This window comes from Anas platyrhynchos, chromosome 3 (genome assembly GCF_047663525.1).
Source record: "Anas platyrhynchos isolate ZD024472 breed Pekin duck chromosome 3, IASCAAS_PekinDuck_T2T, whole genome shotgun sequence".
NCBI lineage: Eukaryota > Metazoa > Chordata > Aves > Anseriformes > Anatidae > Anas > Anas platyrhynchos.
In genome coordinates, this window is record NC_092589.1 from 34,105,517 (window position 1) to 34,129,395 (window position 23,879).

A 23,879-nucleotide genomic window follows, 5' to 3' on the forward strand; every position below is an offset into this window, starting at 1 on the left:
TAATAATCATTTGAGTTCACCAAAGCTTTTTTGAGGTCAGTGGATGAAAAGTATAGTGTAGTTAAACATGGCTCGGCGCTGTGTACAGATATGAAAATGGGTATGTAACCTCTAGTACTGTTGAGTTTGCTCTATTGATGCTACGTGAAAGAATGCTTAATGACAGTGTTCCAGTGGTCATTAATTGTAGGTTTCTGGTCTGTATTGAGTACTCATAAGTTCACTTTAGAAATGTTCATTTAGATTTAATCATGCACACACAAATTTTTCTTGCATGATGTGTAAGATACATTTTTTTTTTTATTCTGCCTGTACAAAACCACTGAATTTGAAGTGTGAGACTGAAATAGGCAGTAACTAACTATTAGTGCCACCAGTATGGTTCATCTAATCTGAACTCAATCTTGGCTTTCCCGAAATTTGTTTGAATGGCTACATGAAAATACACTATAAAGGAGTAATAATGAAGCTATTTGAGTTCAAGGCTTGTTGGACCCTTGGGTGATGGGAGGAATTTCATGCTATGGATTAAGTCACATCTAATTTCTGTGCTTTTATGCAAGCAGTTGTCGTTCTGCATTTGATATTTAGGAAATTCAGGCATACAATTTTAGTCTTCTTTTTAAATGCCACTTGATTCCTACCTGTAACAGTAGAGGTGAAACTTTTTACTTCTGACTTGATCAGCCTAAAAGAACTGTGATACTTGCTTTTCTGCCGCAAGGCTACACCAAATGTTTGATTTCTCGTCATATTTATGAGTGCTCAGAGTTTTATCCTTGTTTAAAAAAGGCATCTTTGTGGCCTAGTGAAATTTGTGCCGTGTAATTCCTGCCATGATTATTTTTTTTTATGTTCTTATGGTTTCCAAACTTTATTAAGGCACTCAAATCTATTTCTTTTTAAGGAGTGTTAGACATTCCCATGATCAGCTGGGTTGTAATGCTGGTGTCCAGACTACTGGATTATGTAGCTACTGTTGAAGATGAAGCAGCCACAGCCAAGAAACCTTTGAATGGAAAAGAGAGGGAACGTTTTTTGACAGGTAGGCAATGCTTACTTTTAATTAAATATCAAAGCTTGTTTCTGTGACTGTTTTGGAGGTGTTCAAATACTTAAAATATATTTTGAGCTCATTTTAAAAAATGAGATTTTTAAAGCAAATATTGTGATTGTTTTATTTACACTGTTGTTTGCTTCTTCACCTGCTTTTTTCCTTAGAAATATGTCTCTCTTTTTTTAAGGGATAATTACAAATTTGATTTGATTTTGTGAGATATCTGTATATTATTCTGTGACTCGTGTACCAGGCAGTTGAGAGTATACCACGTTGAGACCCTATTTGTATTGTGAGGAATGGCATTAGTATGACTTTGTTACCTGTTCTGGTGTTTGTTGTGGTATATGTACCTTTAAATGCATAGGTTTTTTTTCGTAGTGTTTTTTTGTTTTTGTTTTTTGAGTGGGATAGCTATTATTTATTTGAACAGCTTTTCTAAAAATCAAAACTGGAAAGCTTTTGTGTTACCAAGGCTGTTTCAGGCATTTTTAGTTAGGGTGGTCTTTCTTATTTTCTTATGTTTTAAAAATAACAAAAGTAAACATTTTAAAATTACGCAGAAATATTACCATCTGTAATTACAGTTGCATTTCACTTAGAGAATTTTATTTGGCTTGTTTCTTTAATATTTATTGTATAGAGATGCCAACCCTTGCCATATAAATGCTCTTCTCTAGAGTTAAATGAGTTTTAACAATACTGATCACTGTTTTTTTTTCCTTTTTTTTTTTTCCATTAGGAAACCAGTGGAGTTTTATAAATAATAGCCTTCACACTCAGAGTCTGAGCAGATCTACTAAAGGCAACAGTAGCCTGGATAGACTGTATTCCCGAAAGATTAGAAAACAGCTTGTGCATCACAAACAGGTGACTTCTGGCACGGTAGTGGCTATTTTCACAGATAATTCTGTATAGCTTGTCTCATTTTCTGAGAGAACAGCTTTGGCATTGGGACTCATTCAGCCTTGCTTTTGCATAGTCTTGATTCTGGAGCTAAAGGCTGCCTATCTTCTTTGATATTTGTCTCAAACTGTGGGGCATGGCATCTGCTGAAAGAACAAATGTTGGAATGTACTGTTGCGTTCTGTGACCCATATTGGATAATAAATATAATTTACTTTTTAGGTAGGTCTGGGTACATCAGAGTGCAAGCTCCTAAGCTGTGAATTAACAATTGGCAGTGCTTAAGACAGCAATTTCATTTCTAAATGCAACCATGCTGGTTTTATGACCCTGGGCATGTATGTCTTGAGCTCCTTTAAAATTAGTTTTTTCTTAAACTTCATCTGTTCTGTGTCTGCTAGTAGCCCCTAAAGGTGTCTCAGTTAAAGATGTATATAAAGTATCCTTAAAAGGCTCAAGTTACAGTTTGAACTGAAGATTACTATCATATGAAAATACTGATCCTTTTAACATCTTATTGCTTAAATTTTCATTTTTTCCTATTAACATTTTCTTTTAGCAACTTAACTTATTAAAAGCAAAGCAGAAGGCTTTGGTGGAACAGATGGAAAAAGAGAAAATACAAAGCAACAAAGGATCATCATACAAACTTTTAGTAGAACAGGCAAAACTAAAGCAGGCTACTTCAAAGGTATGATGCTCTGAAACTGTAATTGACTTCCTGTCCTATGTGTGAAAAGATCCGTTCCTGCAAAGTCACTTTTGTCCTATGTTGACCTTACTTTTAGAAAGTGTTTCATCATGGCTGCTATCAAGGATATTCTGAGGTTGAATACAGCAGCCATGTGGAAATTTCTTCCATTGGGAAAAATATTTACCCTTCCACAGGGGTTGTTTCTTTTTTTTTTTTTCTTAAGGTGGTCATAGCCAAAATGACCAGTAATCCTGCAGCTTTGGGAATGCTAGTCGTATCTTTAAACTTTAGATAATGTAAACCAATAGAAATGTAAATTAATATTTTATACAGCTAACTTTTATGTGTGGTACTCTTCCAGATGCTGTTCTGGTTGAGTAATGAGAAAATAATCCTGCCATCTGAGTGACTCCCCAGACTAAGAAATACAACTTTTGAGAATGTTTTCTGAGCTTCCTAAAAGTATTTATCATGTAGATTCTGGCTCCAGACTTACCTGAGAGTGGGTATCATAGTAAAAGAACTATTTTGACCATGAGACAAGGTGCAGAAATTCAGGGATCTCTGGAGATGGCAGCATGGACATATCAAGGAATACTAATGTCTGTTTGAATGACTGAGAGTAGGACTGTGGAATGACATAATAGAATAGTGGGCCTTAAAGGCATTCTGAAGAAAAATCTTACAGAAATTTCCAGTAACTGTGAAAAAGCAACCTAGAAGTTTAAGCACTCATATAAAAATAAAGCCCTAAGTTTTCACCAACTCTGCTTGTCATGAGCTGTTCTTTCCTGTTCTATCTTCTGCTTTATTCCAGCAGGTTATACGGGGCTGCTATTTCAACAGCTCTGCTCCAGCAGTGGCCCCCTTGAGACATCTTTTAATGACTCACTGGCTGAAATATGCTGTCCAGCTATTTAAGTTTCACTTTATAGCAACCTCGTTGCATCCAACAATGCATGTTGAACTAAAGAGTTTCCCCTTGAAATTTCTTAACATCTAGTTACGGTATTACTGTACGCTGGATAGTTGCATTTCATGCATTTTTTACTATTTTGCCTACTAATCACTTCCAGTTATGACATGGTGTGAGTAACCTAAAACATTTATTGCATTTTGGAGAAAGCTGAAACCTTTGTCTTGATAAATAGTTTTTTTTCTCTGGTCTATTTCAGTATCTAGTACTTAAGTGAGATTGTAAGAGGCCTTTTCATTGTCTAATTTTATGCTGCTTTTGTAGCTGATGCAGTGAACTTCTGGAGTGTCCTGGGTGGGCACTAAGATTAATAAAAGCACCTTCTTTCCTCTACTGAATTTATAAACCCTCAGTCACACAGGTTGTAGTTAAAGCCCTGATCAGGTATTGGGTTAGTTCGATTTATGGTGTCTGTTGGATGCTTTATATCTTGTAAGTATTGAAAATGTTAAAAATTGCTGATGATTTATCTAATGTGAAGAACCTAAAGTCAGCCTTCTTGTAGGGATAAGTTTCCATGTTAGCTATTTCTGTCTGCCGTTCACTTCGTGCTAACAGTAGTTTTATGTGCAGGTGTGGAAACAAGAAAGGAACTTCTAAAATACATATTCTTGATATGTTTTATGGCAAACATAAAGGCTTAATTGGCACTTGTGTGGAACTGAATAACCTGGTTATTGCTCTGTCACCTGAGACAACATTCTGCCAAAACAAATTTCTGCCAGTAAAACCTTAATTCCATTCCAGATTCGCATATATACTTAGACTCTCCTTTACTGTTATTGCTGCCTCAGATTTTTGCTGGGAGAAGATCCAAAGCTTAGTCTTAAAATGCGTAACTTCTGTTTCAAATTTAATTTCTACAGCACTTCAAGGATTTAATACGTTTACGTCGGACTGCAGAATGGCCTCGTTCTACTTTGGATACTGAAGTATCAACAACAAAAGAAACTCCAGAAATTGAACCACTTCCCTTTACACTGGCACATGAACGTTGTATTTCTGTAGTGCAGAAGCTGGCACTCTTTCTCCTGTCCATGGATTTTACTTGTCATGCAGATTTACTTCTGTTTGTTTGTAAGGTAAACAGACCATGGAATATCATTCTAAAGTTGCAGTGGAAACCACATTTCTGTCACTGCTTTTTTGCTTGCTTGCTGGTAAAAAATCAGCTGTAGCAGTGGAATTTGTGGTGAGGTAGTTTTTTCCTGATCTGTCACTTTTTGTGTAATTTACAAAATGCTGGCTTCAAAATGGCCTAAAAAGACTAACTTTTAAAAAAACATTTTCATGTAAGTATATTTGTAAAGTTCTAACATTTCAACCTAGTAAAAAATATCTGATTTCTTTGTTAAAAAAAATCACGGAAATGAAAACTATTACTTATCTTCACGGTATTAAAATTGAATAAGCAGCAAGTATGTGGTTATCTTGTTAGCACTCCATTAGTCAGTTGTAAGTGTTTTCCTTTAGCCTGAATTCAGGATTCTGAGTCTCTATAGCAGTTGATAGTTGTGGGAATTTTTCTATACAGTTCGGGGGCAATTCTTTCTGCTTTTTTATAATGATTTTGCATGAAGTTGTCTGTAAGAACACACTTGCAACTTTGATGTCAGTTGTAGAAACATGTAATTTCTGAGGGATGTCTAAAAATCTTTATTGTAACTCCCAGTAAGGAAATTAGCATTGTTTTTAAAGTGTACTGTGAATGATGGGGATCTTTAAGTGAAGCTTCTTATGTACTCCATTTGTTTCCTGCTTGTTTCTTGATACTTTCCAGGGGTTTTCTGGGATTTTATAATCCTAGAATGGGGTTGACATAAGTATATAAAAGTGTTATGTCTTCCTAGTTGGATGTGCATACATGGCACCCTTTTTTTTTTTTTATCTTCTGAAAAACAAATACAATTAGTCAGGTCTTGGCAAAAATTCTTTTCTCTTTCACAGGATTATCAATAGTAACTATGACAGAATATCTGTTCGTACTAGTGGTCTTTCTATCTTTATTTATGGATCTCAGCTTTTAGGTAGCAGTATGGAAAATCTTTCTTTTGTGCAGATTCAGAGAAATTAAACATAGTCTGTGAGCTAGATTTCTTGTGCATTGCTTTTTGAAACGTGCAGCCCCCCAGTTTCCTTCAATTCTCCTTCCATCTGGAGAGGGAACTTGAGCAATGTTTGCTCGTATTGCTATTTTTACAGTCTCATCTTCTCTATTGTGTATGTTTCCACTAACATGAGTCAATTATTCAGATTTTGGTATTCAGAAGGCTGCTTTAACTCCTGCAAACACATTTTTCAAGAGAAAATGAAAGCAAAAAGTTTGTATACACTTTTGGGGGTTGCTTTTTTTTTTTTTTTTCCTGGCTGGTTTAAAGAATTAACTCTATAACTTACCTCCTGCTACCTTTTAGGAGATGGAGTATGGTTGTCACAGGGTAAATGTCCTACAGACTGGTTATCATAGGGTAAATTTCCTAATGAAAAAGCTAAAAAAAATAATAATAATAAAAAAATAGGTGGTTCTGGGACTTGGCCTAGAATCTTAGAACTAAAAGGCAGCTGACTTTGGATCACAATTCCAAGGTGAAGAAATATGAGCTTTTTCTTAATCTTTTTTGAATGTAACGTGAGGATGATGTTGGTCAAATAACCAAAAGTCAAGTCTGCTTTCCACCATTTATCCATAAAATCTGTTACTGTGGAATGGAAAACTCCTTTTTTTTTTTTTTAATCTTTTTAGCAAACCCAGATATTGCCTCTTATAGACAAGAGTCTTGGTGAACACGTTGGCCTCTGTTGTGAAATGGGAGGTCTATGCAGACAATTCTTTCTTACCACATGCAGTTACTGAGGCCAAACTCCAATTTATTCATGAATTAATAAAAAATAGGTTGTAATAAGTAAGAAAAAGTTGTGGTCAGTTAAATGTCACATTCTATATCCAGTTCAATCCTGTAGCAGTGTAATTACTACTTTGTTTTTTTGAGTGTAATTGGCACCCTTTTCCCAGAGCAGGAGCTGTGCCTGACATACTAGGAGCTGGGTGTTTACTCCTTAGTACTGCATTTGCCAGGCTTCAGAATTGTCCAAATGCACTACAACAGCAAAGATGTTGCACCAAGGGAAGGAACATTGAAAGGACTTAATAATTCCACTCAGCTCTGTCATCAATTTTGAGAGTTATTTCTGATAACCCTGTTCAGTACTCTTATAAACGACTGTATTTTTGACCATAACCTTTACCAAGAAGATTCTTGGAACTTGTATCTGAAATTAGATAAATGCTACTTATTTTTAAAATGAAAATGATCTTAATTTGTAGTTATTTCAGACTGCCAGGCAACTTTGCCTGGTTTATTACAGCACTCTGAACTTAATACAGTAATTGTGAATTTGGACTCCATGACAAGGCAGCTACTGCCTGATTTACTTTGGGTACAGGCTTTTTTTTCTTTTTTTTTTATGTATTATGTCCAAGAAATTTTGAGTTTTATTGTTGTTGTTTGTGTTTTTAATATTGTGTATTTTCTAAAGGCTGAGTGTGTAGGATTTTCCTTTATAAAGAAGATTTTATTGTGCTGTTTAGTGTGCTCTTCAGAACTGTTTTCATGCAGATATGAGCATTTGTAGATGATCCATGACCTTAGTAGGTAACCTTTTTAAATATGCTTGACTCACCTCTTGGCACTTAAGCAATGAAGTAGTAGTCCAGTTCCATTTTTCATTCCAAAATTGCTCAATCTTTGAAGATTGAGCAAGGCATTTTTAAGGTTATTTAGAGATATTTTTGTAGCTTTACATTGCTACAGAAACACTCCAGAGATCAATTTTTAAGACTTAAAAAAAAAAAAAAAAAAAAAAAAAAGAAAGAAAGTAGAGCTACACATTGTGAGAGAATCGGGATTACAGTGTTTTATTCTGAGCCAGAAATGATGGGCACTTTCACTGATGGACAGTGAAAATCTCAAATAATAAAGTGGAGAGGGGAATTTCATGGACGAATTGTGGTCCCTGAGTTCATCATATGGCAGGAAGACTGGTGCTTTATCGGTTGGAGTGTAGTTGTAGGGATAATTGAAAATTTTGTCTTGATTTTGATTGCTTCGTTCTTGGGATATGGGGGAGAATCGATCTAATTATATTTTCATATTTTTATAGGTTCTTGCTAGAATTGCAAATGCTACAAGACCAACGATTCATTTATGTGAGATTGTAAACGAAACTCAGTTGGAAAGATTATTGCTGCTTCTCGTTGGAACTGACTTTAACAGGGGAGACATCTCTTGGGGAGGAGCATGGGCTCAGTATTCTCTGACGTGCATGCTGCAGGATATTCTAGCAGGTTTGTTTTAAGTTCATATTCTTTAGTATGTAGCTTACATTGAAAATTGACTTTCTTCATAGCTTTTTTTTTTAATTATTATTTTGTTAGAATATGCTGACTCTTAAGTTAGTGAGGAAAAAAACAGTATGATTCATGAGCAAATTGAGATGAGAATGTAATAAATAGAGTTTAAAAAATAGAGTTTAAAATCTTTTGATTATCAGTCAATCCTGAATAAATGACTCCTGCACTGAAAAGTAAAGTGATTGTGTATATACATTGTACACGTGTGTGTTTGTGTGTGTGACCCCAATTATTTGAAAATTATCCAGAACTCATTCCTTTTGAAGAAGTAGCTCTTGGAGAATTTAGTTAGATGAAATAAAACAGATAGTTGGCCTAGATGCAGGGATGCTAATTTGTAATGGGAATGGAGTTTGAAATTGAGTTGTCTGCTTAATGTCATGCATAGGAGAGCTGTTGGCACCTATAGCAGCTGAAGCTATGGAAGAAGGTGCTTTGGGAGAAGATGCTGGAGCTTCAGCTGGGGATTCTGATGACTCTCTTCAGCAATCCACAGTTCAATTAGTGGAAACAATAGATGAACCTTTGACACATGACATCACAGGTACATTAGTCGATAATCTTGAAGTATATATGCATACTGAAAAGTTGTTTTTTTTTTTTTAAAAAAAAGCTTTGCTGTTACGTATCTGTCAAAATATTAGTAAGTAATTTTTGATGAAATAATTAATTTCTGAAAACAAAGGCAAAATATGAGCAGTTCTTCAACTGATATCTCTGATCAGTAAAATGTGGTTGTTATTCTGATTATTTAAGAAAAGGCAGATTTGATGTATGCATTAAAATTTTCCACTAAGAGCTATGAGTATTAAAAGCTTTAGCATTACCCATAAAGTATATGATATATCCTTGTTTCATAATTGGTACTTGGTAGTATTAAAACCATTTTAATCATTCAAAGGTGCTCCACCTCTATCATCTTTGGAAAAAGATAAAGACATTGACCTTGAATTACTGCAAGACCTGATGGAAGTTGATATTGATCCTCTGGATATTGATTTGGAAAAAGATCCCCTTGCAGCCAAAGTTTTCAAGGTATGATGCACTTGAGTTTTCAGGGTAGCCCTTACATGTGAAATAGTAAAAATCTTTCTCTTCAGTTATGATATTTGGTCCCTCAGACCTATTCTCACCTTTTTATAAAGGCTTAATATTAGAATGGTAGGAAAGAATGTAAGGATTGTGTTCACATCTCAGATATATTCATATCTCGGTATACCACACAATATTTTCCATGAAGATATCCATATAAACAGCATGCTTTGAGTTTAATCATAATTTCATAATAATATGTTGAGCCTTTTCTCTGTGTTGAATAGGATGAAATTCTCATTTTGGGGTTTTCCTACCCCCTCAGTATTGACCTTAATATAAATGAGGCTGAAGGTTTTTCTAAATTGTTTTTCTTTCCACTTGATCTGACAGTACTACATTTTCTTACTTTTTTCTATATCCCGTTTTCTCCTTGCACTGATTAGTTCTCACTTAAAGATTTTTTTTCCTTCAAATTTCACCCAGCCAAATTATTCCACACACTCTTTTTTTTTTTTTTATTGTCTCCCTTCTTTATTGTACTATAATGGAATTTGGCATTATTCCCCAGTTCACTTCATCCATGGATATATTCTTATTGCCCAAGTGTTCTTGAGAATACAGCCAGAAAAACTCTTCTTCATTCTTAATATTTCTTAAAATCTGTTTCTGCTTTGTTGTTTCTGTGAACTGGTAATTGATACAGGATCTTCACATTAGAAAGATGCATATATAACATGCTTTCAAATACTCTTATATTACTGTTTCTTTCTTGTGATCCATGTGCTTTTTTAGTGTCTTTAATTACGACATTTGAGTAGAGATTGTTCAAGTCTTTAGTTTACAGAACCCAGTATAAATAATGACTGAGCCTCACCGAGGCCTCAAGGTACTTTAATAGTACTGTTATACTTGTAATGTATTCTGTCTTGATAAATAATGTCTCAAAATATCTGTGTGAATTTGGAAGTGGAGCATCACAGGATTGTAGATATGTGTGAGTAAATCCTGTTGATAACATTTTCAAACCGTTTCCCTCAATCTTTGAGACAGCTAAATAAATTGCTGGATTTTGACAATCACTAAGGATACAGTAGTTTGTACTGCAACAAGAAATGAAAATTTCTAAAGTTATTACATCCAATTTTTTTGTAACTACTATATCTGTTTTTATTAAAAAAAAATATTTCTGTACTTGGGCAGTCTAAATAGTTGCTGATGTTTTCTTGTTTTGTTTGTTTTTTAAGCCTATAAGCAGTACATGGTATGATTACTGGGGTGCTGATTATGGTACCTACAATTACAATCCTTACATTGGAGGCGTTGGAATTCCAGTTGCAAAACCACCAGTAACTACAGAGAAAAATGGATCACAAACTGTGAGCGTATCAGTCTCTCAAGGTGAGCAGTGAACTGTTTGAGGTGTCTGTTCTGTGATACTGTATGCCACACTTCAGCCTAAAAGAAATACATTTCTTATATGCCATAGTTTTTCTGTGATAACTGAGAAAAATATTTTGTGGGGTTTTTATTTAAAATACAGCAGATAATCTCATTTTCTAAAATTTTTGAACATGCCCTTATGGTCAGTTAAAAATTACTCTTTTATTCTTGGTGCTTACAAATTTTGGAAGCTCTTTTCTAGTTGGCTGATATTTTGTATAGTTGTCCCTACCCGATGGAATAAATTAATGCACGCTTTTTTTTTGGTTCTTGTTCGAGAACAATTACTTCACAGAAAGTGTCTACACATGTAGATTCAGTTGTGTGTAATAGTAAGATGACTGTGAGAGGAAATCTGTGTTTCATGAGAAAATTGTGATTTTATTAATTATATACTTCATGTTCATAAGAATCATATGTTCAGTTCAGAGTGTAAGTTGCTATGTTCTGCTTGCATCATAGGTAAAAGTGAATCTTCCGATCAGGGATACTGAGTTTTTTTTCTTCAGTTTAGTGTGGACTGTGCATCTGTATTGCTTGTACAGGATATTAGACACACCAGCTATGCATGTCTTTGATATAATTCAGTTTTACTCTGTTTATTGCCTTGTGTAGCTTTAGATGCACGTCTAGAAGTTGGACTTGAACAGCAGGCTGAGTTGATGCTGAAAATGATGTCCACCCTGGAGGCTGATTCCATTCTGCAAGCGTTAACAAACACATCTCCTACATGTAACTATATGTTGTCAAATAATTCTCTTCATATGATAACCATTTGAAATTTGTACTGTTTATTTTCTGCAGTCACTTAGCAGCTTAGAAAAATTTGTATTTCACTTGAATTTTCTTCTTAGGCTGAGCTTCAGAAATATTTCTTTATTTGGACTTCTAAATTATGTGGATAAGTTATTTAAGATGTTTTCTGAAATTGGTCAGATAGGCAGGATTCATTTTACAAGCTGTAATAGTACAGTGGAAAAACTGCTTTCATTTTCTGATCCAGGTGCAAGTAAACATTTTTTCCTATTTTTGTGAAGCTTCATTATTTGTGAAGCTTCATTATTTGTGAAATGTTAGCTGCTGTGTACTTGTTTCATCTATTCAGTGATGGAAGTGAAAATGCTTTTCAGTACTTCTCAAGTATTTTGAACTTAACTATACAGTAAACTTATGTTGTCAGAACACCCATGATGCTGATTTAGTGTTACCAGAAGACTTATAAAACACATGTTTAGCAAAAACTGTTAAAAATACGTTTCTTTGGGCTTGCTTTTCAAGCAGTTTTTGTGAAGATAATGTCTGATTGAAGTATGGCTTTCATGATAGGGTAGTCAACAGTCCAACTCACATGAACATCACATGGAAGATGTTCTTGTAAATTAGAAAATAAGTGTATTTCCCTTAAGTATAAAATATGAGGAAAAAAGCATGAAATTTCATTTATCAACTTGCCCAAAATAATTGGGGGTGCGTACTTTTTATTTATTTATTTACTGATGTTGTTGTTTTTGTTTGCTTGTTTTAGTAACCCAGTCTCCTAGCGGAACAGATGATTCATTGCTAAGGGGGTTGCACACTGCTAACCAAAATGCCCAGTTGATTGTACAGTTGTCATCTATACCAATGCTGAGTGCATGCTTCAACAAGCTCTTTTCCATGCTACAAGTCCACCATGTTCAGGTATAGAAGTATGAACTTTGAAATGTTTTGATAATATTTCTCTCTGAATTTGAAACTTGTTTTCCTGTATTTCTTACTACTTAGAATGCAACTAACCTGTTCGGTTATGTGCTTTATTGCTAATGAAGTTGTCCTGGACAGCAGTACTAATAATGGCATAGATAAGCTGCTGAAGGCTTTTAACGATTAGGGACTTTATTGTTAGAGTAGAAAAGTAGGAGTACATTTTCATATTTAAAAACAAGTTAGTAGGTTCACTAAAGGATGGCGATTACCTTACTGTTAGTGAAGAATGTCACTAAGTTGTACAGTTGCCGTCTATGGAGGTTTTTAAAATCCATCTGGATAAGCCCTCATGCAAACCAGTCTGATGTCTCTAGTTGGCCCTTCCCTGAGCACAATGTTGTACTGCATAACCTCTAGAGGTCCCTTCTGACCTAAATCATCCTGTGATCCTAATGTTAAAATGAGATGTGTGCTTTTTGAGAAGTCATTGATTTAATGCTGTTCTTGATAATATACAAGGGAACATGGTATGTTGTATGTAAGTGCTCAGGTACCTACCTTACCTGTTTATATTTTAATTGGATGGCTGACTGTATCCTCAGTTGTTCTTTACATACCCTATCCAAAATGCAGTTTGTGAGGTAGAGGACTTCGATGTTTCCCTAGAATATCCAAGTAGTTATTTTCCTCAAGGGGGTTACTCAGAGTAAGCATTTGTGTCTCTCTGATATTAAAGAATGTTTCCCAATAGTAAAATTGGCTTCTGTGAATACCTTTTGAATAATTTCAGTTGACTTTTAAATGTCACTTGCCCAAATTGAGACATCCCAAAAGCTTACATGCAGCCAGTATTTCAATAAAAAGATTTCACAGATAATAAAAAATACAGATTTTTGAGCAGTGTGTACAACTTTGTATTTTTAAGAAAAACTTAACCATGTTTTGAAAGTCCATAACAAAAGCATAACAAAATAAGTTGCTAGTTATGATGAATTCTACTTGAATATTTTATTTATCAGAATTTTAAGATCAAGTAATGGAGTGTGTATTTTTGTTATCAGTGGAACAGGACATGGAACAGTTGAAAATGTAGATAAGGCTTTTTAAATGAAAATTTTTTTGCTCTGCAGTTCTGGAAAAAATTTGAATTTGGTCTGCTTTTCTTTTTTTCCTTTTTGCAGCTTGAATCTCTCCTACAGTTATGGCTCACATTAAGCCTGAATTCCAGCTCCTCGGGAAGTAAAGATAGTGGCGCTGATATTTTCCTTTATAATGCTAATCGAATACCTGTAATTTCCTTGAATCAAGGTAAAATACATGAAATAGGGGAAATTCATTTTCAGGAGGGGTGAAATTATTGCCTATTGGTATTTTTGTCAAGATCAGTGACAGAATGATTTCTGTGTTCTTATTAAAGAATTCCTGGTCTCGTTACCTTCTTGGCATGAAAAATGTATAGCTTATATGCAACTGAGGGATGGTTCCTTGAATCTGAGTAATCTCCTCATAAATTAAATTTTAAAAGTTGCGTTTCTTAATCATCATTACTCTCCAGAAGACTTTTTAAAACACCTCTTAGTCTAAGGTGAACTGTGCACCTGTGTGCATTTTTCTGACAAATTTCTTCTCCTGGTACACCATCCTATGAACTGTTTATTATTACTATTAGAGTAATATCTGATATTAGGGGTAGGCATTGAGATGCTGTTTTACTTTTTGACATCAGTCTACTGACCTGTCAAAAAAATGTCTAATTTTTTTTATAAAGTAATTTATATAGTTTAAAAAAAAAAAAACAACTGTGGTATCTTGTGGTGAGGGTCTAAAACATTAAGGCCTACTATAATGAACCGGTTGAGTTCTGTGAAGACCTTTGAAATACAATATTTCTTTACATCATTTTTTCTGAGATGGCAGGTTTTGGCACTATAGAAGTTTTGTGGGCCAGTTCCTGTGAAGTGCTGGTGTAAGCCTCTTTTCCTAGTTGTTTGGAACAGTAGTAGTCAAAACAAAGTAAATAGAACAAACAAACAGAAATACAGCAATCAAAATGAGAAATTTGTTTTAATACCCTGAAAAATAATGTTTAGTAAAATATGTTTTTGTTGACAGCTTCAGTAACTAGCTTCCTGTCAGTTCTGGCATGGTATCCTAACACCTTACTCCGGACATGGTGCCTTGTGCTTCATAGCCTAACTCTCATGACAAATATGCAGCTTAATGGTAAGTTGTGGGGTTTTTTGTTGTTTGTTTTTACAATGTGCAAATGAGTGTTGATTTCCATCTGAAAGATTACCAGAAATTTCTCTTTGTCACAGAAGTACTATTGCTGGTTCTTCCTCAAAGGGTTTAAAAAGAGTTTATCAAGTTGGCTCCGTGGACTGCTTGTACCATGAAAAATGAAACCCTAGTGGTAAAAGAGAAGGCTGTTACAATTAAGTTAGCAATGTCTTCAAAAGGGATTTTTAGGCCTAGCTAAAGATCTTTGGGAGGGAGCTTTGTATTACGGGTGGAGGTAGCAGAGGGTGAGGATTAAGGTAGTGTAAGAAGTATTTGTTTTTCTGATGCAGTAGGAATTTTTCATAAATATGCAGACTCGAGTCACTGCTTATGTTAAGCTACCTGAAGATAAGTCCCTAAAAGCCAGATCTATTCAGAATGAAATCCATCTATTTCATTTCACTTCCCTATGCACAATAGATTAACTTGCATTCTCCATATTGCTCCATAACACAGTAGAAATAATCTCCCGTTGTGGATGAGATATTGCCACAAGTCAGGTAGAAATTAAAGGATGTTATTTTTGAATGAAGAATTTAAGCTTCTTAATGGCTTACTATCATATGACAGCTGTCATGAGGAATGTGTTTGTGGCCTTGTCCTCAAGACTAAAGAAGATACCAAGAATTAAGAACTTGGAGACTGGAATCTCTGAAACCCTTCATGTTAGGCCAAATGAGAGCTCTTTTAAGTTGTTTTCATGCCAAATATATGACTAGAGGCAATAATTATAGAAGAAATAAACCCAGAGTCATCTTAAAATCATACTTTTCTGAAACAATTTGCCATTCTCTGTTGACACAGCTACTCAACAGTTTTCCACAAAGCTGCTTCTGAATCTTTTTCCCTAAACACCATTTGAAACCATTGCCTTAGGGGTGAATTTTTTTCTTCAAATTTTACTGTTTGTCCTTTTTCTGTGATGTTATTTAGAGATCAGTCTCATGAAAATCTGCTGAAACTTTTGCTACTAAATTAAATGTTGGTGCTGAGGACAGATTAATGGAAGACTTTGCTGATATTCACAAAGTCTTGGTATTTGAGAACAGGACATGGTCTGATTTGTAGGGTAACAGTGCCTAACATGCCTATGTATTTTCAACACCCTAATTGTAACTGTAGGCTATCAGTTTCTAAAAATTTTGCTGTGTACACCACTGGATATACGTGAACCTCTTCCATGTGGTATGAGACAGTGTCTGTGTTCTGACACTGATAGGCAGCTGTGCGTATGTGGGAGTTGATTAGGCAACTGCCTGAGATCAGTGATGATCTGAATAAAAAGCTGCTAAGAAGTGACTGCTATGATTGAACACAGGTGTGAATGTGTTTGTGGATTTTGGTGTTTTTAAGATTTGGGCCCCAACTGGCTCCTTTTCCTGTACTCACCTATAGAACCAGAAGCTAGGCAAGTTTCAGCACACATCAGATAACTTCTGTGCCAGGATTCCTCAGTAGCTAATAATTCAAAATAATATTCTATTTTGATGGCACAGAGTTATGATATTTAAGAAAATAAATACTCTCTGTCCACTTTGTGACAATTGAGGGTGGGATCCATCAGAGCAATTCTCCTATCAATGACTTTGGTTTCCATGTGCTTTAACTGAAAACAGGGCCTAGCAATAATCCATCTCTTAAGCCATTAAAGACAGTGCCTTGCAGGAGTTTCCAGGAACTTACAATTATCAAAAATGTGTTTGCTGGAAGAGACAGGGTTTTGATGTGTTTTATTTATTTATTTTAGTATAAGCAAACAATTTAGAGAGAATAGTTTTAGACACATTGTTCCTGAGACTGATGAAATGTAGGTGACGTTGGCTTTCTTTTGAGTAAAGATTTTCTTGTGTCTTCTATAGCTCTGTAATGATTTAAGATATGAAGTGGACTGTCAATTCTGGAGAAGTTCTAGTATTTAAAAACAAACAGGAAAAAAAAAAACGCAGAATGAGAGTGCTGCTTGTCACACTGATTGTGGCCATCATAGGTGATTCTCTGAAGGTACCATTTAACAGTGCAGGAAAGCACAAAAATATGTTACTTCCCCAAATAAACATTTGGGGAGTTTTTGCACACTTATTTCAAAATAAGTTTGGATGCGTGGTAGTTTTGGAAATAATAAAACAAAATCTTGCTTCAAACTAATGTTTGAGGCTGTTTCAGTGATGCAGTTACATAGAAACAATGAAAAGTTACAGAAAACAAGCATACGTGTGAGAGGTATGGCCTCAGCAAGTTAGTGTCTTTAGTGACCTGAGTGGCGTTTTCATTTTTAACGTGAACCATTGCAGACTCAGAAATGCCCCCAGAAGCCAACCAACCAAAAAATCCCACTGGCAACCTACATACCTAGTTTTCTTAGGGGGAAAATTAGTGTTTTGAGTATTTTACTTCAGGAAATGTTTGGGGGTGAAGCTTCAAGTGGTGGGGAAAATGAACTTGATCAGTTCACCCAGGCTGGTGTTTCCAAGGCACATCCTGCAATGGAATTCTTCTCTGTGGTTCTGAAAAAATCAGTGTTTTTTTCCTTTCAGGGAACCAATGAAATCATGCAATTCGTTTTTATTTATTTATTTATTTCCACGTTTCTCCCTCACCCAAACAAGGCCTAGCTTTTCCATTTTTTGCACTGTCAAATGTAAACTAGAGCAGGCTTATTGTCTGCAGTACAATGGAGCTGTAATGCTTTGGTGTGCTTTCTTGCTTTCATTCAGTTCCAGCTATTGTCTTTCCATCAGTCAGAGCCATACATAATTATTCTAAGACTAATATTGATAAATCCAATGAGAATTTATTTGTATAGCTGCACAAGAAATACTTTCAGCATTACTTTCCTGCATTCATATAAAGGAAGAAATTTGTCTGCAATTTGAGAATAAATTGGCATTTGATAAGGGGAAAACTTAGTATGAATTATCTTTGTTTTCCACTTCTTCCATCTTCCCATAGGGATTTCTTCTAATAGCAAGTCTCCTTCCAATGCTATTTTTATGTAATTGCTCTGGAAACTTTTCAGCTGAGATGGAAGTAGTCAGGGTTTAAATCTCATTTTGATGGAAATGTTTCTCTCCTAGTTGGTATTTTGTTGTTTAATTTAAGGAAGTTACTGTGAATAATGAGGTCTGATAAACAGACAAACTGTATCAGAGCACCTTTTTCTTTTGATCGTCTTTCTTTCGCATATGGAGTCATAGAATCATTACGGTTGGAAGACCTTCAAGCTCATTTGGCCCAACCATCCCCCTACAACCAATGTCACCCTCTAAACCATGTCCCTAAGCATCAGGTCCAAGCTTTCCTTCAACACCACCAGGGATGGTGATAGTCAGAAAGAGATCACATCTTCAGCATGTAATAACCTGGAGTTTCATTTAGATAGGTATAACATTATAAGAACGTCTTTTTGCTCAGTAGTTAGCTGTGCTTTTTTCAAGTTGTGTTTTGAGTTGATTTTATGTATCACTACTGAATAAGGCTGCACATTTAATAAAGCTTATTTGTTTGATCATTGGAGGGTATATTTTAATTCTACCTCTGGTCCTCAAAACCCTTATCCTTTAAGCTCCCTGCAGTGTTAGTCGATGATGAGAAGTCTCTGAATGTGCCACAGACAACAATACCTTGATTGTTTACAGGATAATAGGACATGTGGTCTCTGCCTGTCAAACTAAGAAATGCACTTAAGCCTTATTAAAGTGGTAGACTGGCAAAGAAAAAAGAAGTCAAAACATCTCTAAATATTTTTCCTACAAAATGAAACTCTGCTTTTGGGAATTTTGCTTTAGCAACTTTAGATACTAATGGAATATTTTGGGGGTAGCTATAACAGTAACTGTATTTTTCTAATTAAAAACTCTTTACTCAAAATGGTAGTCCTGAGCAACCAGTTTCTGTTAGCTGATTCTACTGTGAATATTTGTGCATAATGCAGTAAGTATAATGGGTATACAGTATAAATGTTGGATTTACTCCTAATGTTTAAGATGAGAGATTTAATTTTCCAGCTTTTATTTTTAAGCTGGTCCAAGCAGTGCCATTGGAGCTCAGGAAAGTACTGCCCAACTGTTGGTGTCAGATCCAAACCTCATTCATGTGTTAGTGAAATTTCTTTCCGGCACTAATCCTCATGGAACAAATCAACACAGTCCACAGGTAATCACCAATTAAAATAACAGAATACATTTTCATAGTAGGTTTTGAATACACGTGACATAAATATGCTATTCATAATGTATTATTCTTAGCTTGCTTTTGTTATTTTTATATAGCTTTAGTTGGTTCTTACAAACAATCATAGGGAAATTCATATTGGTAATCCAGTATGAATAGTAATCTTTCTTTTTTACAACTATATAGACACTTGCTACATGGAGAGAATGCTACGTGAACGTGTTCCATGTGAGGATTTTTAGTAGTATGTGTAGAAAAATGACAACAGTTAGCTTATATATACGCTAACAATAAGTTAGGTTATTGAAATCATGTTAGATAGGGATGAAGAAAACAAGGTTAACATTGAATATCCAGAATTTAAATTCCATATATATATTTTTTTTTAAATAAAAACCTCCCATGCCTCTATTTTTTACCTGCTTTCTGAATTAATGTGGTTTCTACTGTTTCTTTTCTAATTTCAACTAATTGTTTTCTCTTCTTTACAGTCTTTGAGATATTTGTGAATGGTGGCAAAAAAAAAGCCCAAGTTAACTTATTTGTATGTAATATTTGACAGTAGTCCCAAAACCAGTTTAGGAGACAGAAAACAATTAGAATTTCCAGTCTTTTCCAGGCTGTTCCAGAACTTAAATGTTGTGCAGGACTACCAGTTAAAGCACATATATGTAAATGTATAGTTTGTGAAAATCTATTCACATTAGTACAGCAATATGTTCTGTTTGAAACATAGTTTGCATTGCTGAAAAGATAAACTCTCAAGATGCTTAATGAGTTTTAGGCGAAGAACTGAATTATTTGCTTTTTACTCATGGATAATAGTAGAAAACCACATAGTATAAGTTGATACAGAATAGTTCTCTTGTGAAAACTCTGTAAAATTTTTCATAAAGCAATACGTAATACTCTTGTTCTTAGAAAATGTTTTTCCTGCTCGGAATAAATGTTCTTGAAGACATTTTCAGTTTTATATGTACTTATTAAAATGCTTTTTCCTCTAGGTTGGGCCAACAGCTACACAAGCTATGCAAGAATTTCTTACTCGATTACAAGTGCACCTTTCTTCAACTTGTCCTCAGATGTTCAGTGAATTTTTATTGAAATTAATACATATACTTTCAACAGAAAGGTAATTCTTGACTTTTGTTTGTTCTTATACACTCTTTGTCTTTAAAATCTGTGTGAGTGTGAATCACAACTGAAACATGTACATTACCCCTCATCATACTGGCAAGTTACATATGGATGGAGATCTTTGCAGCATTACCCGTGCATCTAGGCAGTTCCTGGAATGTGGAAGAGCTCACCTGGAATCCACACATAGTGGCCGTTACGTGAGGGACAGTGAATGAAAGCAATAAGCAGTAGGTTGGAGTTTTATAACATCTAGAGCTAAAATGTAGGCCTTTTTTCCCTGTTACAGTAATCCCTAGAATAAAAATGCTGTTGATGAGCTTACCCATTAAAAAGAAAAAGAATCCTGAGAGGCCTGAATTAATGAAAAGCTAAGCAAATTATTCTCAGATTGTGAAAATAACATGATTAGCTTTTATAATCATAGATTCATTAAATGGTTTAGGTTGGAAGGGGCCTTAAAGGTCATCTAATTCCAACCCACCTGCCATGGGCTGGGACACCTTCCCCTAGACCAGGTTGCTCAAAACTCCAGCCAACATGAGAGGGTTTACATACCAGTATTGAAACAATTACAGCATTTCAAACATTATCTCGGTCTCTGCTAATGGAGAACAGCCCCAGTATCTTGCTGCTCCCTCTGTGAGAGCAGCTAGTTTTCTAAGCTAGTCTCTTTCAAGCTCCTTCTTGTGCTTCCTCAGTGGGCACATGACAGTTTTGTATATGGCAATACACTGGATATGTTGCAATTGTGTGGTCTGAAGTGCATTAGGAATTACTGATTTTGTTGATGTTCTGCACATCCCCAGACAAAAGTTTCATCTAATTAGGAAAGAGCTTCTTCTGTTTCTGGCTTCCCAGTAGGTGGCACTTCGGTGTTATCTATCCTTTAATCATACAGAAAACTGTTTCAGCCTTCTCTAAGAAATTTTACCGCAGTAATTTGAATTGGATGGGTGGTGTTCACCAGGCTACATTAATGATCTATTACTTAGACAAAAAATATGATAGTACAATAAAATCATTAATTCAAAGTGAATCTTAAAATGCATGTCTGTGTACCATAATCTACTTGAAATAAGCTGATGACCCTTCTGAAATACTAGCTTTTGGAATGTGCTAGGGCTTTTTGAGGCAAACCAAAGGTGGGACTCAAAAGTCAAAAAATGAAATAAAAGCACCAAAAAAAGGTTTAGAGGGTTATTTCTGAGACCTCAGGCAGTTATTGAATTGCACCATATCTGCGTGTACCATGTATAAGATTGATGATGAAGAAAATGTTTTACTGTTAGAACTATTTAAATGGCAAATATTTTCTTCAGGGCAGTTTATAGACAAAAGTTATAGTAGGATTGATCAGTGTCAAAAGATACAGAAAAGTATTTTAGAAGTTAGTAACCCAACCGCATTTAAAGAATTAGCAGCTTTCTTTTAAATACACTGATTCAAAAGACTTATTTTACAGTCTACCATTAAATATTTAAAAACAGTTGGGAAAATAAAAAGAGATCCCTTTAGTAATCAACCTACAAGCACCTACCTGTGACAGTTGGGAATGTCTTCTTATGGTTTTACTTATAGTTACTATTTGGATAACTAAAAACTGACCATTCTTTCCTCTACCATGGGGAAGAAAAGGACAGGAAGTAATTCTTAATGGTTTTAGTATTATATGACTTCTTCCTGTGAAGTTTCCGTGCAAGTACATGAAACTTTTCACCCACAAAAACCGAATAGGAATGTATTGCAAATCTGTACCCACACAATTAACTAGTCAATTAAAAACAAAGAAAAAAGAAAAAAAAAAAAAGACTTTCAAAGGAGACTTTCATCTTTAGTGGTATCAAGCAAGTGATATCTTGAAGCGGTTCCACAGGCTGTGTAACGACTGGTATATAAAAAAGTTAAGAATGCTTGACCTATGTGAAATATCAGTTGATGCTTCAACATGCAATTCTGAAAATGGCTTCATTTTCATTTGTTGAATGTCTAGTGTGCTTTTCGATCCTTAAAACTTAGGCAAACAAAAATATAAAACTGTTTAACTTGTTGATGTTAAATAATGAAATATCTTTCCTCCTATTTTTTTTTTCTTTCAGGGGTGCTTTCCAGACAGGCCAGGGGCCTTTGGATGCACAAGTGAAACTCTTGGAATTCACCCTGGAACAGAACTTTGAAGTTGTGTCAGTTAGCACTATTTCTGCAGTAATTGAGTCTATAACGTTCCTTGTGCATCATTACATTACATGTTCGGACAAAGTGATGTCTCGCAGTGGCTCAGACAGCTCTGTGGGTGCTCGAGCTTGTTTTGGAGGACTTTTTGCCAATATTATCCGTCCAGGTGATGCCAAAGCAGTTTGTGGAGAAATGACAAGGGACCAACTTATGTTTGATTTGTTAAAGCTGGTGAACATTTTAGTTCAACTGCCACTTTCCAGTAACCGAGAATACAGTGCCCGTGTGCCAGTAGCAAGCAGTACTACAGACAGTGTGTCTGATGAAGAAAAGGTTTCAGGAGGCAAAGATGGCAATGGAAGCAATCCTAACGTTCAAGGATCAACTGCGTATGTGGCAGACTTGGTGTTAGCCAACCAACAAATCATGAGCCAGATTTTGTCTGCCCTTGGCCAGTGTAACAGCAGCGCTATGGCAATGATTATTGGTAGGTATTTTGTAACCAAAATGATTTTGGGGGGGGGGGGGGGGGGGGTGGATTATTTGCACAAATCAAACCACTGGATAAACGCGGAAAAAAATTTTGAAGATGGATAGACAAAGATTTTGCACTCCATTTCAGAGACAATAGTTGTAAAACGTTGTGTTCTGTATTGTTTCTCGTATTTCAAATAAGGTATCTCTGTCCTTTTCCAAGCTGGTTTCTTTTAAGCAAGTATGAAACTATTTAACCAAAGCTATTATCTGAAAGCAGCATAGTCTTTGGATGAAAATGTGTGAATGCCAGACCAGTGATCTGACATCAGAGCAACAGTGAAAAAAGTATTAATCTCCAGTAGTCAAATTAAACAGCAGGCTGCATTTTACAAGCCTGAATCGCATTGTTGGAACCTTCCTGAAATTAATTCCAGAACATCTTATCCTTTACTCTGGATTGTTGGTGTCATGTCACAAATATGCTGTGAATACTGAAAGTAGTTTGTTCTGGGAATTGTTGGTTGTTCTGAGTTTTTGCAGGGGGGAAATTCAAATACTCTCCTCAACTTTGATGTCTTTCTAAACCACGACTTTCTAAATTTGTGTTCAGCAAATGTTTTGTACTTTTAAAATTTGGAAAGATACTGTTGTTTCAATATGTTTTTCATAGAATTCTGGGTGCTGGGCCAGCTGATCCCTTCAATGGATTGTTTCCCCCAAGGTCTTTTGATACAGGTTATTACAACTAATGTGTGTGTGTGTATTTTGGGAAGATACAATAACAAAGCTCTTTGTGATTTTCGTTCCTTCATGAAAAACTGCATTAAGGTCTCTCCAGACAATTTCTTTGAACAAAATGTTTTTCCAAGTCTGCTGCCAATGTTATAGATGATCCAAAAATCAGTTATCAGCATTTATTATTTAAACGTGTAATGGCTAGTGCAGAATGCTAGCTACCTAGGGAGGATGAACTGGAAGACTTCAGCAAATGTGTGGTGCCTCTGGTGTCAAAATTTCAGCTAATAATGTTGATTTACTGCACCTGGCACGCCAGTAGGTCAGGAACCACAGTAACCTCGAGTAATTCACTTGTTGCATGAAGTTAAAACGTGTTCGTCTACCTTTTGTGACTGACTTGTCTATTTATTTCATTAGGGTTTCATGCTTTGTCATTGACAGACTATGAAAATCACACAGGTTACAGTATTCCCATCCTATTCTACCCTCCCCTTGTTCCAAAATCTTCACAGCACCTTAGTTGGCTTCAGCTCTGTCATTTATTTTAAATTCTCTAGACCCTGCAGAGTCTGAGTCTTAACAGACTTTTCTCTCTGTCTCCACGCTTCCAGTGCATACCAGTATTTTCTTTCCTGACAACTTATAAGTGATTAAAGCACTATAGCTGTCAATTCTCTTGCCAAAATGTTTCTGTAAG

The 23,879-nt window shown here is 35.3% G+C and overlaps 1 protein-coding gene across 8 annotated transcripts in view; it reads left to right on the top strand.

The window, feature by feature from the left end:
• The window catches only part of BIRC6 (baculoviral IAP repeat containing 6), a 173,593-nt gene that overhangs the window by 65,701 nt on the left and 84,013 nt on the right, over positions 1-23,879 (top strand). For 5 of the 8 annotated variants that reach the window (XM_027453918.3, XM_027453921.3, XM_027453922.3 and 2 more), the window contains exons 32-46: positions 908-1,045; positions 1,800-1,942; positions 2,523-2,654; positions 4,500-4,715; positions 7,795-7,978; positions 8,433-8,588; positions 8,946-9,079; positions 10,324-10,477; positions 11,135-11,251; positions 12,045-12,199; positions 13,387-13,513; positions 14,318-14,428; positions 18,504-18,637; positions 19,660-19,787; positions 21,892-22,454. In XM_027453918.3, the coding sequence (XP_027309719.1) occupies positions 908-1,045; positions 1,800-1,942; positions 2,523-2,654; positions 4,500-4,715; positions 7,795-7,978; positions 8,433-8,588; positions 8,946-9,079; positions 10,324-10,477; positions 11,135-11,251; positions 12,045-12,199; positions 13,387-13,513; positions 14,318-14,428; positions 18,504-18,637; positions 19,660-19,787; positions 21,892-22,454 (2,592 nt within the window). The remainder of the gene's footprint in view (positions 1-907; positions 1,046-1,799; positions 1,943-2,522; positions 2,655-4,499; positions 4,716-7,794; positions 7,979-8,432; positions 8,589-8,945; positions 9,080-10,323; positions 10,478-11,134; positions 11,252-12,044; positions 12,200-13,386; positions 13,514-14,317; positions 14,429-18,503; positions 18,638-19,659; positions 19,788-21,891; positions 22,455-23,879) is intronic. The other 3 variants (XM_027453925.3, XM_027453920.3, XM_027453924.3) reach the window with 2 other exon arrangements.